Consider the following 14,847-nt stretch of genomic DNA (forward strand, 5'->3'; position numbering starts at 1 on the left):
TGTCAACGAGCTGGAGTCAGCTACCAACCTGTTTTGGAGATGTTCACCTGGTTCAAGGTGTCAGCAAAAGGCTTCACCAAGTGGCCGGCGAACAGAGTAAAGAGCCCTTTCAGTTTTGCGGCAATGCAATCCGCCAAGTTGTAAAACGTCAACAGTCTGTCCTTTGGGGCGTCCTCCGTCTTGGCCCAATCAAACAGCTAAAAAGAGAGAGAAGTAGGAGTTTATTCGACACATCTTGTTACTGAGAGGAGCACAAAGCAGACAGGGCGGAAGCAAGCTCACCTTGAAAAACAGAGGCCTGAATGTGACTTCGGAAAGTTTGACAACCATAGCTACCAGGCAGTCGATGATATGGTTTTCTGTCTTTCCAACTTCTTCCAGATCATTCTGAAAACACAAGAGCTGCTTTATTAGGCAGAGTTCTGACCTCCAGCTTTACATACTTCTGGCCAGTAGACCAGCTCACAGCCAGCTTTGGGCTGGCTCTCAGCAGGCGAGTTCAGGATTGGGGGGGTGGCTCTAAGCTGACCTCAGGGTGCCGTGCTCGGAAGTCCAGGGCCTCCAGGAAAAACGTGGTGAGCTGAGACTGATGGGAGGTGAGCTCTTCCTTCTTCATGACCCCGATGTGCTCCTGCAAGATGCTCATTAACGGGCCCATGTGGTTCTGCCAAGGACACAGCAGAGAGAGGGGCCAGTGCTTCACACTCCAAGTCCATCATGAAGGGGAACCTGTCAGCACCGTACCTCCCGCCCCAAAGTCCAACCCCCAGAGCTCACCCTCCAGTCCCTCTGGGTGTGCTTGTAGGTTTTGTTGATGGCCGGCAGCAGGACGCGGGGGGACAGAGTGGTGGCCAGTGTCTTTTTCAGAGACGTGAGACGGACATTCGCCTGGGAGGCTGCACCCATTTCACTCGTGATTTTCTCCAAATGAATCACCTACGGAAACAGAAAGACAGCGATCCAGGCCTCTGTGGCTCAGTGAGAACGTCTGCAGAGTCGCGGCGATGACTCGGGAAGACAGCCCAGATGCTAGTGGCTGGGAAGGCTCGGTACCCGTTTGCCAGAGTTCCCTTCCCTGCCAACCCTGACCGTCTGCAGATGCAAATGGACGGGTGCCTCTTTCCCAGCGGGAGTTGGGGGCCTGGGTGAGTGGTCCGAGCACTCAGACTCGCGATGTTCTCTGGACAGGAACCCAGCGCCATGAGAACCCGAGTTCCTTCTGGCTAGCAGACTTGGAAGGCTCCTCAGGGGAGAGGCCCCTTTCTGTACATTTTAAGCGCTGGTTAAACCATTCGCATCAAGGGAGTTATAAATGGCAAACAATCGAGAGGAGAGAACAGGTGCGGGGCCATTCTGGGGCATTTTCAGTTGGAAATGCCGCCGGCCCACCGTTTGCTGCAAGCTCTGCACTGCTCTGCAGGAGACCTCCAACAGAGAGCCGGACGCACCCGGCCCTACAGGAAGTAATAAAGGCAGCTCTGCCAGCTCAACGCCAAACCTCTCAGGGGAAAAAAGAGCAATAAACTACATTCTGCCCAATCAAGAGACCGGCCTCATGGCAAAATGACACCTTCTCAATGTCAGGGCTAAGCAGGAGGCACGATGACATGGGAGAGAAGGCACACATTTAGGAATCACAAAGCCCTTCTTTTCAGAAATAATCTTCCTGCCAAACAGAAGTTAAAAACAAACAAAAGGATTAAGTGTGTGATTTCCTTTTCCCCTGCTAGCACCTGTGGTCTCAGGGCTCACCTGTGCCAGGACGCCTTCCAGGTAGGGGCTGAGGAAGTGGGGCAGAGTTTCCACCACCTTCTGCAGGGCCGCTAAGGCGCTGAGCAGGTAGACGTCGCCGGAGACCAGTTCGCTGGTGTTCTTCATTGTTGCCAGCAATGAGGGCATCAGGCTAGAAAGAAAGAACACGTTTTAGACTAACGTTTAGCGGAAACAGTAGAGAAGGGAGTATAAGTCACAGTATACGTGGGTGCCCACATTACCCACTGTGTACGTCAGAGCCTACAACACATCGTCTATAGTTTCCGTGACAAAGAGCAAGACGTGTCCAGGAGCCTGTAGTATCGACAGCGCTCATTTAAAAAATAACACCTTTCAATGCCCTGCCCCATGGAACCCCACAGGCGGGTGCGGTCTCAGCATCACAGGCAGCAAAGCCAAGTGCCCTGCAGGCTGCCAGCCAGTCTGCTGGACAATGGCCCCTCTAGAGGGGCAGCACCTGTGGCTTCCTGATGACAGCTGGTCAGAGGGGATCGAAAACGGGGACAAGAAACACCATAAAGGTAAGTGAGAATGGTGTGCTTTTCAGCTTGAAGATCAATTCTTTAGCAAATTAATTTTTAAAAATCCTCACCGAGGACATGTTTTCATTGATTTTAGAGAGAAAGAGGGAAGGAGGGAGGGAGGGAAAGAGAGAGAACCATCAATGTGAGAGAGAAACACTGGTCGGTTGCCTCCCATGTGTGCCCTAACTGGGGATGGAACCCGTAACCTTTCGCTGTATGGGACGACACTTCCCACCAGCTGAGCCCCTCGGGGCCTCACCGCGCACCTGGGAAGCTGAGGGACGGCCAGGGGCCCCAGGGTGGAGGCGGCCTCTGCCACGCACAGCAGGGCACTGCCCACCACGTTCTTCTCGTCCTTCTTCTCCGGAGAGACCAGTCTCACCGCCGTGTTCAGCACCGGGATGAAAGGCTCTGGGTTCTCCGCACCGAAATTCTTGCACAGAAGCTTCAGGGTGTACAGAGCTGTCTGTCTGTTCACCGCCTGTTCTTCGGCCCCCTTTTTTCTACGCTGCACAATGGCGAGAAGGACTGGAACCAGTTTGAGGAAGTGGTGAACCTGAGGAGGACAGCGAAGTTCCCAATAATTAAAGCTGCCAGGACGCTGCCAGTTTACTTCCCATAGTTCCTGCTGCCACTGCCCAACAGAGGCCTGAGCCACACGATCACACGCAGTGACCTCCGCCCATGGACTCGCTGCTACTGAGCGAGGCGTGTGCTGGGAACAGCTCCTAGTGCACACGAAAAATCTCCTGGTTTGCAGAGAGTGGATGAGAATTGTCCCCACGCCAGTGTGGGGTCCACATCAAGCAAGAATTCTATTAGAGTTGAAATTCATTCCAAGAGCTCCAAGGACATATCTCTCTACTCCTACAGAATTAATATCCTGTGTGAAAACACGCGTGCCACGGCAGTATATTCAGATAGCAGCCTACGTACGTGGACTGTACCATGAGACCCGTAAGGGAGGCACAGGCAGCTCGGACACCGCAGGACAGTGAGTGGGTTGGACGCGCTGTCACTTACGGTTTTCTTCTTCCAGGACGCTTTCTGCTGCAGCTTGTTGTTCAGAAGGTCCATCGCTTTCCGGCGGACGGACGGCAGGGGGTTGCCCAGCAGCCCTCTAATCACGGGAATGAATGTTTCCGTGGGCAGCAAGGCATTGACCTAGAGAGCGGTTTACATTGAATAAAAAAGCAATTAGAAAAAAGAGAAGATAAACACATATCAAGACAGACTTCTATCCACTGAATACCTTCTAGGTGCCAGGCATGTTCAAGCCCATTTTCTTATTTAATTCTTAAACTAACTTTCTGGTAGGGCAATGCTGATCATGTTTATTAAAAAAAAAGAAGAATAAAAAGAACTGATGCTCAGACGAAGTGAGCTGATCAATGTGAGGGGAGCAGTCACTCAGCCAGATGCGGGGCAGTGATCTTCCGTCAGGACCGGCAGAGCCTCTAAGACAGTGGTTCTCAACCTTCTGGCCCTTTAAATACAGTTCCTCATGTTGTGACCCAACCATACAATTATTTTCGTTGCTACTTCATCACTGTCATGTTGCTACTGTTGTGAATCGCCATGTAAATATCTGATATGCAGGATGGTCTTAGGTGACCCCTGTGAAAGGTTCATTCGACTGCCAAAGGGGTCGCGACCCACAGGTTGAGAACCGCTGCTCTAGGAGATCTCTCACACCCCACCTGACAGGCACTGTCCTCCCACTTCTACCTGAATAAAGTGGAACGTCACAGTGCCCCATGACTGAATTCTGAAAGCACAGTGTTTGCTAAGGCTCATGTTCACATAGTCGATAGAGAAACAACTGTCTTTCTGACAAAATTACTTCTAGTCACCAGGAGGTTCTTTTCTAGGAAAAATCTGAGCTGCATTATATTAAGAGAAGCTATTGCTAAGTTTATTCTTGAAGTAAAACTATGCTGAATCATTTCACAAGGACATAAAAACAGCAACAAAGCACAGAAGATGGGGAGAAACGAAGCCCGACCTTGTCCAACATGTCGTATGCTTTACTGAGGAGCGCTCGCCAAAACTTCCCAGTTAGCTTGTCTGCATTTTTCTCCACCGACTGTGCAACTGCATTAATGTAGCCGAGGACCGCCTCCAGCAACCTGCACACAGGAGACGCGTGAGGATTCTGTACTATTTTTTCCAGGTTTTTGATAAAAGTTTGAAATTATTTCTAAATAAAAATGGAAAAAGAAGACGTAACATACCTTTGTTCAAGGCCTTTTAAAGCCTGAGGACCACCGCTTTCAACGACCTAATTTGTAAAGAAGGCCTCGTTAGGACATTATGCAGCTGACAATAAAAACCATTTGAGGTGGGCTCTCAATTCACCTAAGACTATTCCATTCAAACTTCCCAGAGCAACTGTTTTCTGACATTACATTCTAATCAGGTTCAGATCACCCTCGTCATACTGTAATAACTCTATTTCCCTTACTTTATTTTAATTACAATCTATTCGTTTAATTACATTCTACAGCTATTGGTAATACCTGTAAAGTACTACAAAGATTCAGAAAACTATAGCAAATCAATACTCATTCACCTACCAATTATGGAATGCTGATCTTCCTTTAGCTCATAACCTGATTTTAAGATACCATGCGTCACGTTTTCATACCTGCCACGCTCTTTTTTCTAGTTTAAAACACAGTTCCTTCGGAAAACGCAGTCACTGTCTCATACACGTATCTGAAAAACACACACCTTTCTGATGAAGTGGCTGGAAGCCAGGAGCTGGGCCATGAAGGACACGGACAGGAACTTGAAGTGCCGCAGCTGCTTGGCCGTGTGAGCGTCCACACTGAACACCTGCAGCATGTCCCCTGCGGCTTCGCTCGGAGGAGATGCCACTTTGGGAACGGTTTCTGCAAAAGAGCAACAAAATCGGTGGCTACACTCATCTTCAACCTCATCTGCAGTGCAGATACAGAGAGCACAGGAAATGGGTACATGTCTCAGAGAGGTACAGAACCCATTAACCCATTACACCCAGTTTTCCCTCTTTTAAATGAGTGAAAGCCCGGCTGGCGTGGCTCAGTGGTTGAGTGTCGGCCTATGAACCAGGAGCTCATGGTCTGATTCCCGGTCAGGGCACATGCCCGGTTTGCAGGCCCAATCCCCAGTGGGGGGTGTGCAGGATGCAGCCGATCAACGATTCTCTCTTATCACTGATGTTTCTCTCTCTCTCTCTCTCTCCCCCTCCCTCTCTGAAATCAACTTTTAAAAAAATGTAAAAAAATAAATTAGTGAAAGGCATGAATACATTCACTAAGGAAGTACCCCGCAGCCCTGAGAAGTGTGTGTAAGACCAAAAGAAAAACAAAACAAAAGCAGGGCAGCTGAGACAAGCAACTGGAAACCAAAAATGTTGTACAAGGAGCCTAATTAATTTCTGAAGCCTCAAGCATTTACTTGGTGGCCACATCAGACTGAAGTCTTCAACATCTAATTCTAAGAGGTGGAAAACGTCCTAAACCTTTGTAGAATCCCATGTTCAAATGGATCCAATATAAAAGGGTTGGGGGTTCAGGGTGGGCCACTGAGAAACCACTGTCCCAGAGACTCAGACGAAGACTTCTTCCTTCGCAGGTCACCAGACACGGTGCTCTAGGCCCTGCCGCTCTGCCCCTGAGCCGACTGTAAGATGAGACGAGTCACACTGCCTGGCCGAGCAGGGAAGACAGGCCCCAGCCGGCCACACAGAAAACAGTCCCCGCAAGTCCCCAGACCCATCTTTCGAATATGCTTGGCTGTTCTGCTCTGAAAGGCACAGAACTAAGAACATGCAACACATCCAGCCAATGTCATTGGCGCGCAATAGTGGAATGTTCTCCAAGTCTCCTATACATTTCAGTGTTTCGTTACCACTGCTTCTCTTCTACAAAAAAACTGCCACCCCTTCCTACCCCCGACCGTTCAGTTCAACAGGAAGTAAGCCCCCGTTCTCTCACCTTCCTTTTCCTCCGGCAACCTCAGCAAGTACTGGAGGATAGTCATCAAGCTTTGTATCTGCTCCTGGACACTGAACTCACAACAGACTGAGATCCAAAACTCAGTGTCTGCTTCCAGCATGGCATCCTGCATAGAGAAGAGACACAGGCAGTGAAACTGCACCTGTCCAATTCATGTTAATTAGTAAGCACAGTAAGGGGAATGTCGTAAAAATATTTCTTAGCACACGTCACCACATTTGTTCCTGCAGTCCCATGTATCACCACGGGACCGAGCTCCATACCTGAAGAGCCACCCGAGGAGGGTCGCAAGCACACTCCAGGCGAGTCTGCGTGACGACTTCCGCAGAACTGAACACCCTGCTCTACTCAGATCAGGTCTAGATCTGTTCCCAGACCCAGCCTCTCATCTAAAAACAGTCCTGATCGCTCAGTCCTATCCTCGTCTGCCCCAGCAGGGCTCCCCCAAACATCCCCTGCATCTTACGCTTCCCTTTCCCAGTGAGATGCTTTCATAGCCACTTTCAAGAGACACTGTTTAATCCCTCACAGCTGTCCTTTTGGGCTCAGAGCAGAACCACCCGCAGGGCACCAGACCTGCACCCTCAGTGGTGCCTGCGGCTGCTGTGGGATCCAGAGCCATGGCTCCGAAACAACGTTAAAGACTGACAGGGCATCTGGAAGAGCAGTTCTGAGCCAGCACTGGCAAGTACTGCCCACGGAACATCGCTGCCCACAGTTCAGCTGGAAAAGATCACAAACCCGAGGGAAACACCCGTCCTGCATCCCACCCGCCCCACACGCTGACCTTCTCCCCGCAGGCGGCCGCCAGCGCGGTCTTTGTGATGTACTGTTCGAACAGCAGGACGAGGAGGACCCAGAGGAATCGGGCTGCGCCGAGGGTGTCGACGAGCTGGACCAGGACCGGCAGGCGCCTGTGCTCTGGGACGTGCGGCAGCGCGTCCACGAACACTCCCGTGATCTTCACCACGATCGCCTCCACGTTCCTCGTGACTTCCACAGAGTCTCCACCGTCAGACTGCAGGGTGGCAAGCAGGGTCAGGGGGGGACAAAGAGCCCCCACACAGCAGGCTTTAAGTGGGCAGGACAAGGCCTTCCTGTGTGCCCAACGCTACTGAAATAATTTTAATAATCAGAGGCCAATGAGGAAATATTGGAGAAGGATAAATGACATCCCAGGCACTATTTGGCCCTGAGGGGAATACTGAGTGTAGGATGTGAGCCCTGCCGCAAAGGAGACTCATCAGAAACAAGACACTGGGGTGAGGGAACGGGGCACTACATGGCAGACCCAATGCCAGGCGCTGAGAGCGAGGCTGCTTTCGGACGCCCGGGGAGCTGTGGAGACCAGGCAGGATTTGTGTTTGCTCGAGAAGAGTGGGTGCAACTGAGAGCACAGAGAGGCCACGAGCTCCTGCCGTTTCAGAATCAAGTTCAGACCATTCTTCTCTGGGACGGGTGCTCATCACAGAGCTGTTCCATAAATAAAAGAATGAACAAACCAACCCCCTCTACTTCTGTCTCGATTCTCTGCCCCCCACAAATCAACCACATGACACTTTTCAGACTGTGCACCTCCCGGCTGTGCCTCTGCTCACGCTACTGACGACGCTGCCACTTCCTGGGCAAATCCTGCACTTTCCTACCAATCACGTGGTTTCTTAGGAAACTGTGGTCAGCCTGGCCCAGGTGGACTGTCCCTATTCTGGACTCGTAGCACTTACCTATTCTATTGGCAAATACAATGACAAGGCAGAGTCTTTCTGAGTGTCTACATATGTGTGTGTCCTGTTTCACTAATGTGCTGGAAACGGAGAATACCAATCTAATACCAAGATTCAAAGGAGACAGTGCTGATACGGTCATCCCTGGAATGGTCAGTCAACAACATAAGATACGACCAGCAACAATGGAGGTAAACAGAGAACTCAAGGAGATGACCAACCTCTTTCGTCTGCGAGGCCACTTTTTAGTTCAAATGGTCCATCCTTACAGGCAGAGACTACGTCTCCCTCATCTCTGAGCGCTTAGCTCTTAGAGAGAGCTTGTACATGTCTGTGGAATTGCACAGTAAGGCTGCCACTGTAGCTCTAACGCTTCCTATCTTCATCGCCCTACACAAGGGTTATTACCAAACTGATGCAATGTCCTGAAATACACAGTAAATGTAAATTCACTTTGTCAGAATGAAGTCAAGGCACTTTCGTAGTTATATCCTTGTAGAATGCATATTTATTCATATTTTGGAAAAGACATAATTTTCACGATTACTTCTTAGCTTCATTGTCTACAATTTCAGAGGCACTAATACCTGAGCATTTTAGAAAGGCTGGTAAATGTCACTCACTTACTGCTACTCGAAGTTCATATTATACAAAATTTTAAAAACTGTAGAAAATGATACTAGCAATGGTATAAAGACAGCTCACCTGAATAAGTGCCGGAATAACCATTTTCACTGTCTTGTTAATAACTTGAAAACTGTAAGTATCATCTAGACGCATGACGTTGGCTCCCATAAACGTAAAGATAGACATAATATTGTGTAGAACTTTATCCTGAAAGAAAAGACATTTTTCAACACTTTCTATTTTAAACAAATCAAGTATCAATGATTCATTATACCTCAGCAGTAAGAGAAAAAACTCAGTTTTAAAATGTGCCAAGGATTTAAAAAGACATTTCTCCAAAGGTAAACAAACATCCATACACCCATGGAAAGAGGCTCAACCTCATTCGTCATTAGGGAAATGCAAAACCCACAGACACCACTTGGCACCCACGAGCCTGTCCAGGGAAGACGGAAGCACCGGGAATACCCGTGGAAGCCCCACGCCACGCGTACTTACAGGAAATATCCCGGCCACAGTCCCCAGAAGTAGGAGGGCGTGGTGGTGGGTCTGAGGCATCTCCGAGACACGGATGCACTGCACGATCAACTCCACGTTGAACTTCTCCTCGTCCAGAACGTCTGCGGTGGGGAGAGGTACACAAGCTGTGGGTGGCAGGCGCGGTCCTACCCGAGGTGGACAATCTCCCACCTTCCCCTCCAACGAAGCACGCACATACCTTTTGGTATTTTGCCGCCGTCTGGAGAGAGCTTTTGGCAGATGTTGAGCAAACAGCTGAGAATTAGCTGTTTGGTGTACTCCATGTTCCCCTGCTCCAGAGGCAAAGGCTCTAAGCACCTGCAGGATCCGGAAGAGGACGGGATGTGAGAGCTGAATCATGTCAGTCAGTGACAACCCATGACCACTGTCCAGCACACATGTTCAATAAGGAATGACTAGGACGTTAACATTAAACATCAAGTCTATACACAGGCTGGAAGATTTCGAATTCTAACTTCTCATACAGGCAGGTGCTTATGTCAAATGACCTCTTCTTCCTACTGCACTTTCCATCACCCTGTGTAGAATCTAAGAATTGATTTGCCTTTCAGACGAAAGAACACACCCACAATTCAATGGCACTCGCTATGGCTCTCTATCTAATAATTTACACCTAAAATATAGAGTGGGTGGGGCCTTGTACTTTAAATACAAGCAATGCAGCCCCGGGACACAGCATTGAAAGGAGAAAGTGGACTGCAAGGCAGGTGGCCACCTACTACACAGCCCAGGATGCAGGTCAGCGTGGGCACTGGCAATGGGTCCTAAACCATCCTTTTCGTCTTTCTACAACAGTTCTTAACTTGCTCTACTTTACAGACCAGCGAAGCAAGAGAAAGAAGAGCGGGAAGTAAAGTAAGATGAGGAGGAATCAGAATCCCCTTCTCTCCTGGCCCAAAGGCAGGGCCGTTACCTCGACAGCAGGTTGAAGAGCGTTGGGATCAGGATCTGAGGGCTTTTGAGCTTCTTTTTGTGCTGCAGTAATTCCAGGATGAGGGTTACTCTTTGCCAGTAAGAACCTCCAACGTCCTGAACAGATTCTAGGTCTTGTGATTTCCTGGGAAACAGATGTGACAACAAGTGGGAAAAGCAAATACTATTAGCGCTAAGAGTAAATACACCTGGTTATGCCAAATTGAGGGTATGGAAAAATCACAACGGTTTTGTCACATTCAGGGCCTGGAGCAGCAGGCTCCCTGCAGTCACAGCTTACTTCTGCTGCATCTTCTGCCTTCTTGTTTGCTGAATTGTGCCCAAGGACTTCGTTTTATCTGGTGGCTCCAGTTCTATTCTGACTTGCTCGGCGTTGATGGAAATCTGAAACGTGAAAAAATGTTGATACCATACCTCACAGGATAAAATTAAAGCAGTGAACGTTGATTGAAAGCGATGCAATGAACATCTCTGTTCGCTTTTATGTCTCCCTATGACTCTGGAGCCCAGGCCAAACCCCAAAGGCAAACACCACTAACGACTCTTATGTATTCCTTTGAAAATTTCCCGTACGCTGACAGCGGTGTAAAGATGGAACGAATAAAACAAACAGGAGCATATGGCGCACACTGCTCTGTACCTTAATTTGTTTCACTTAATTTGCCTTAGAAATCTGAGTAAATACATGGTAATTTCTGAGAATGCTGACCGCAGACACTAGGGCTACCCAGGCTCTTACCCGCTGAGCATGTGACTTCCAACAACGGGGTAATCAGTGCTTATTCTGATGTATGCTGGGTTTCAGCGGACACACAAACCAACACGCAAGCTCTCAACGTCACTCCACACGCATCATTAGAAAACATTGAAGTTAGGCAGAATGAGCTGTTGCTAGGTGAGCACCCGGCCACCACTCATTCCAACAAGCAGATCCCCTCTAACGCCAGTAAACTCCAACTAACACACACTTGCTACCTGGTTAAAACCATAAATATTTCAGACACTAAAAACAACAGTGAAGATTTCTAATTCTGATTTAGCACTTCTCTCTGACTGCCTTTTCTGTGGATTTTGTTAACGGTAACACTGGACATTCTAAAAGCACTGTATACAGAGGATGCTTCAACATGGTGTTACTTGGAAGAGAACAAACATTAACAAACAACTTACCCCTTTAAAAACACTGCTAACAGTCTGAGCACAATGGGAATTTTTACAGTTCACCAGTAAGTCAAACAATGTGCACAAAAGCTTCTGCTGAACTTTTTCATCTGATATAGCAGCAAAAAATGGCTTTGTAATCTAAAGGTTGAAAAAAGAAAAAGAAAAAGGCCATTGAGCTCAATGAACAAACTTTAATCCCCAAAACATTCTTTACATCATTCTCTTACAAATGTAAAATTGTTCCCAATTTTGTCATTTAAAATGCAATACTTTTTAATGACCCATGTACATCACTGTTTTGCCAAGTGGGTCAAATAAATCATATTCCTTTAAAACATGTCGTCCACTTCATCTTCTCCAAGTAAAACATCACACATTTTTATAAGCTTGAATGTGCCTTCGTTTCTGAAAGAAGTCACTGACCTTTTCGAGGGCTGTAATCTGAACGGATGGCATGCCCGTAAAAAGTTCCTCCGTGGTGTGCACAGCTTTTATGAAGATATCTAAACTCTTCGGGTCCTTATGTAACAGAGAAGCTGAATATTCATTATATTTTCCCAAAATGAGATGCAAAACAGTGGCCTCATCTTTCAGGACAGCCGAGGGCTCCTTGTGGATCTTTTCTAGCAGTTGCTCAGCCATAGGCAAGAGCTGAGCAAGCACCATCTGAAGTGCGGAAAGTTGATTAGTAAACAGTTACCACGCTGGTCCATGTTTTCTTTAACAAAGATCTGCAAAGACATCCTGTTGGAAGACTGGGAGCTTAGCCTGGAGAAAACCCCCCAATGATGTCCTCTGGGACATGGGATGACTGTTAACCCAATTAAGTACTCAGGTCTCTTCTATAGCTTAGTCTACAATGAATGGTCAAAAAGCTCTACCCTTCAGGGATCAATGGAGAAACCTGAGTGTCCAAAGACTTTCTGAAAACAGGAAATACAAACAAAACTGAAGTTTTAAATTATAAACATTAATTTTAGCTTTTTCTAAAACACTGCACCTTTCCCTGTTTCCAGCTTGGTATAATTAATATTAATGCAAATAATGTACGTGAAGGCTTTAACTAATGCCAGCAAAATATGGCTTCTGTGCCCATCTGTTCACATACTGTCTCCACTACCACAGCAACAGAAGGCAGAGCTGAGCAGCTGTACGAGACTGTATGCCCTGCAGGGCCTAAATTTTCACTACTTGGTTCTTTATAGAGTAAGATGGTCAATTCCTGTTTAAACTACACCCGGGATGACATAGAGCTGATAAATGCCATGTTTGCTCCCACCAGGAAAATACAGTCAGATGTACTATTCCACCTGTTAGTACGTCTCCACCTGCAGTCAGTCCGAAGCTGGGGGACCACAGGCACTTGGACACCAGGACGAGGGAGTGGCGAGAGCAGCACACCCCGTCACATCATCAAGGCCCTGGAACCCCGCTTCTGTACCACAGATTTCCTTGACAACATAATGAAAGCTGTGGATTTCCACCCGGAAAGTGTACAACTTTAAAAAGTGAGCAAATGGTTTGGAATGTCTGAATATATCACCTCGTGGAGGATTTTCACCAAAAGCACAGACTCAACCCAAGCTTTTCTGCAGCGCCCACCTCCAGGGGTTTCCCCATGTGACTTTAAAGCTCATGTAAAATCAAGTCAGCGATTCGACAGGGATAACACACAACTTTAAAATGGGAAGAAACGCATCAATATGTGCTTTTGGTTTCCCATGTGTTTTTCCCCATCACGATGCTTCCCTCCCCAAATTAGTAAGAGAATGTTCATTCTGAAGGCGTGCATGTGACTCTGCCGGCCTCGCTGGTGCAGGAGTGTTACAGTGACCTGCCGTGACACCCCATGGCATCCGGGCCACTCACTGCACTCACCTCACTGTTGACCCCCTGAAGCACTTTCAGCAGATCTTTTGCAACATAAGATGGGCAACTAGATACACAGTAAAGCAGGTTTTTCAAAGTTTCAGACAACTTCTGATGGGACTTCAGTTTTTTCTCTCTCTGGAGTTCCTCAAATAAAGTAGCCAAATCCTAGGGAACCAAAAAGAAAATTGGAAAAGAAGAGTTAAGGAACTATAAGGTTAAATGTACTAACTATGGAGGGTCATTTTTCATTTCCCCTGAAACCTTAACAGGAAAAGACATTGGTGCCCCTTAGCTTACTCTCAAAAGCCAGGCGCTTGTCTTCTAGCAGCTATCTTTAAAAAATGGGGGAGGAAGATGTGCAAATATTGACATATCAGTTTCTAAATTCAGAGACTAAACTCAAAATCCTTACAAAGCAAGTCAAGAGCGGAGGAAACCACTCAGGTGGACACAAGGTGTGCGCACACGCAGCCTGCTGTGTGGATGAGCTACCTGGATGACGTAGGAGGCATCTGAGGTGACCTCCTCTGCTTTGGGAGTCATGTGCTCAATCACCAGGTGCAACTGGGAGGCCACACCCCCAAGGGCCTGCAGACAGTGAACAGCCGCTCTCCGCACTTCCTTTATGGGGCTCCCCAGGTTAAGGAGAAGAGATGCCACTACTGAAACCAAAGGGAAAAAAAAGTAAATAACAATTTAAAGACAGAAAACAGTATAAAATTTAAATAGTACCCCAGAGTACATGATGAGAAGTTTTACTCCCAACTCACACTCCCTCTCCAAAGACCATTCACTGTATCTGGTATTCTAGAAAAATGTTAGACAGGTGCTGGTAAATTCTTTGGAAAGTACACAAATGAGAGCACAGTGTAGATACACTGTTCTGCAGAAACTGCAAGACATTCTGGGAGTGTTTCCACACAAAACTAAAATCATTCTTTTTAAATTGTACAGGTCTTCCCTGATTTTCCGAATGTTTAAAACTTGTACCTAACTGGAGAAGTTTAGATTTCTAGACTTTTTGCATTAAAACCGCTGCAAACACCCCTGTACACACAACCCGTACAGTTGTGTGGAGGAAGTCACCCATTAGTGCATCGTGCTTTACAAAGATTTTGTCCTGAATTGATGTTTATTGTGACTTTACTTGCCCTTTGCCGGAATTGAACCTGGGACCTTCAGTCTGCAGGCCAATGCTCTATCCACTGAGCAACACCAGTGAATTATATTATGATGGTTTGGATTCATCACCTATCACTTCTATCATTTGTTTTAGTGAGATTTTGCAATTGACCTTTGTAACTTAAAAGCAATACTTAGAAGTAAACAGATAGTCTATTTAGGTGGGGGGTGGGGGGGAACATGCAAATGCTGCATTTCAAAATCTACAAAAAAGGAATTCTCCAAACGACAACCCACACATACCACCTACAGAGAAGGCTGAAGGAGTCACAAGAGGACGTGACAACGCCCCGGAAGTACCTGGGGAAGACATGGAGGCCAGCTGGGCTTTGCTCTGGGGCTTCTGCGAGGTCAGCACTGCACAGCCCATGTACAGGGCCTGCGTCTGTAGCGCTGTCTTCACGTGGCAGCTCAGTGGGTTTGAAAGGCTAGACCCATAGGTCCATACAACAGAAAGGAACTTGAATAACTGAGAAACATCTTCTAGATGTACCTGAATTAAACAAA

At 47.5% G+C, this 14,847-nt stretch overlaps 1 protein-coding gene across 2 annotated transcripts in view; it reads right to left on the reverse strand.

Moving 5' to 3' along the window:
• HEATR1 (HEAT repeat containing 1) overlaps positions 1-14,847 on the reverse strand; it is a 33,394-nt gene that overhangs the window by 3,009 nt on the left and 15,538 nt on the right. For both annotated transcript variants that reach the window (XM_059677381.1, XM_059677383.1), the window contains 22 exons: positions 14,641-14,833; positions 13,651-13,820; positions 13,165-13,323; positions 11,710-11,952; positions 11,293-11,424; positions 10,403-10,506; positions 10,103-10,246; positions 9,368-9,486; positions 9,148-9,269; positions 8,728-8,856; positions 7,086-7,316; positions 6,278-6,404; positions 5,031-5,191; positions 4,532-4,578; positions 4,303-4,426; positions 3,321-3,461; positions 2,564-2,853; positions 1,753-1,903; positions 778-936; positions 530-664; positions 283-387; positions 29-197 (listed from right to left, as the gene is read on the reverse strand). In XM_059677381.1, coding sequence (XP_059533364.1) covers positions 29-197; positions 283-387; positions 530-664; positions 778-936; positions 1,753-1,903; positions 2,564-2,853; positions 3,321-3,461; positions 4,303-4,426; positions 4,532-4,578; positions 5,031-5,191; positions 6,278-6,404; positions 7,086-7,316; positions 8,728-8,856; positions 9,148-9,269; positions 9,368-9,486; positions 10,103-10,246; positions 10,403-10,506; positions 11,293-11,424; positions 11,710-11,952; positions 13,165-13,323; positions 13,651-13,820; positions 14,641-14,833 — 3,355 coding nt within the window. The remainder of the gene's footprint in view (positions 1-28; positions 198-282; positions 388-529; positions 665-777; positions 937-1,752; positions 1,904-2,563; positions 2,854-3,320; positions 3,462-4,302; positions 4,427-4,531; positions 4,579-5,030; positions 5,192-6,277; positions 6,405-7,085; positions 7,317-8,727; positions 8,857-9,147; positions 9,270-9,367; positions 9,487-10,102; positions 10,247-10,402; positions 10,507-11,292; positions 11,425-11,709; positions 11,953-13,164; positions 13,324-13,650; positions 13,821-14,640; positions 14,834-14,847) is intronic.

This window comes from Myotis daubentonii, chromosome 20 (genome assembly GCF_963259705.1).
Source record: "Myotis daubentonii chromosome 20, mMyoDau2.1, whole genome shotgun sequence".
Classification (NCBI taxonomy): domain Eukaryota; kingdom Metazoa; phylum Chordata; class Mammalia; order Chiroptera; family Vespertilionidae; genus Myotis; species Myotis daubentonii.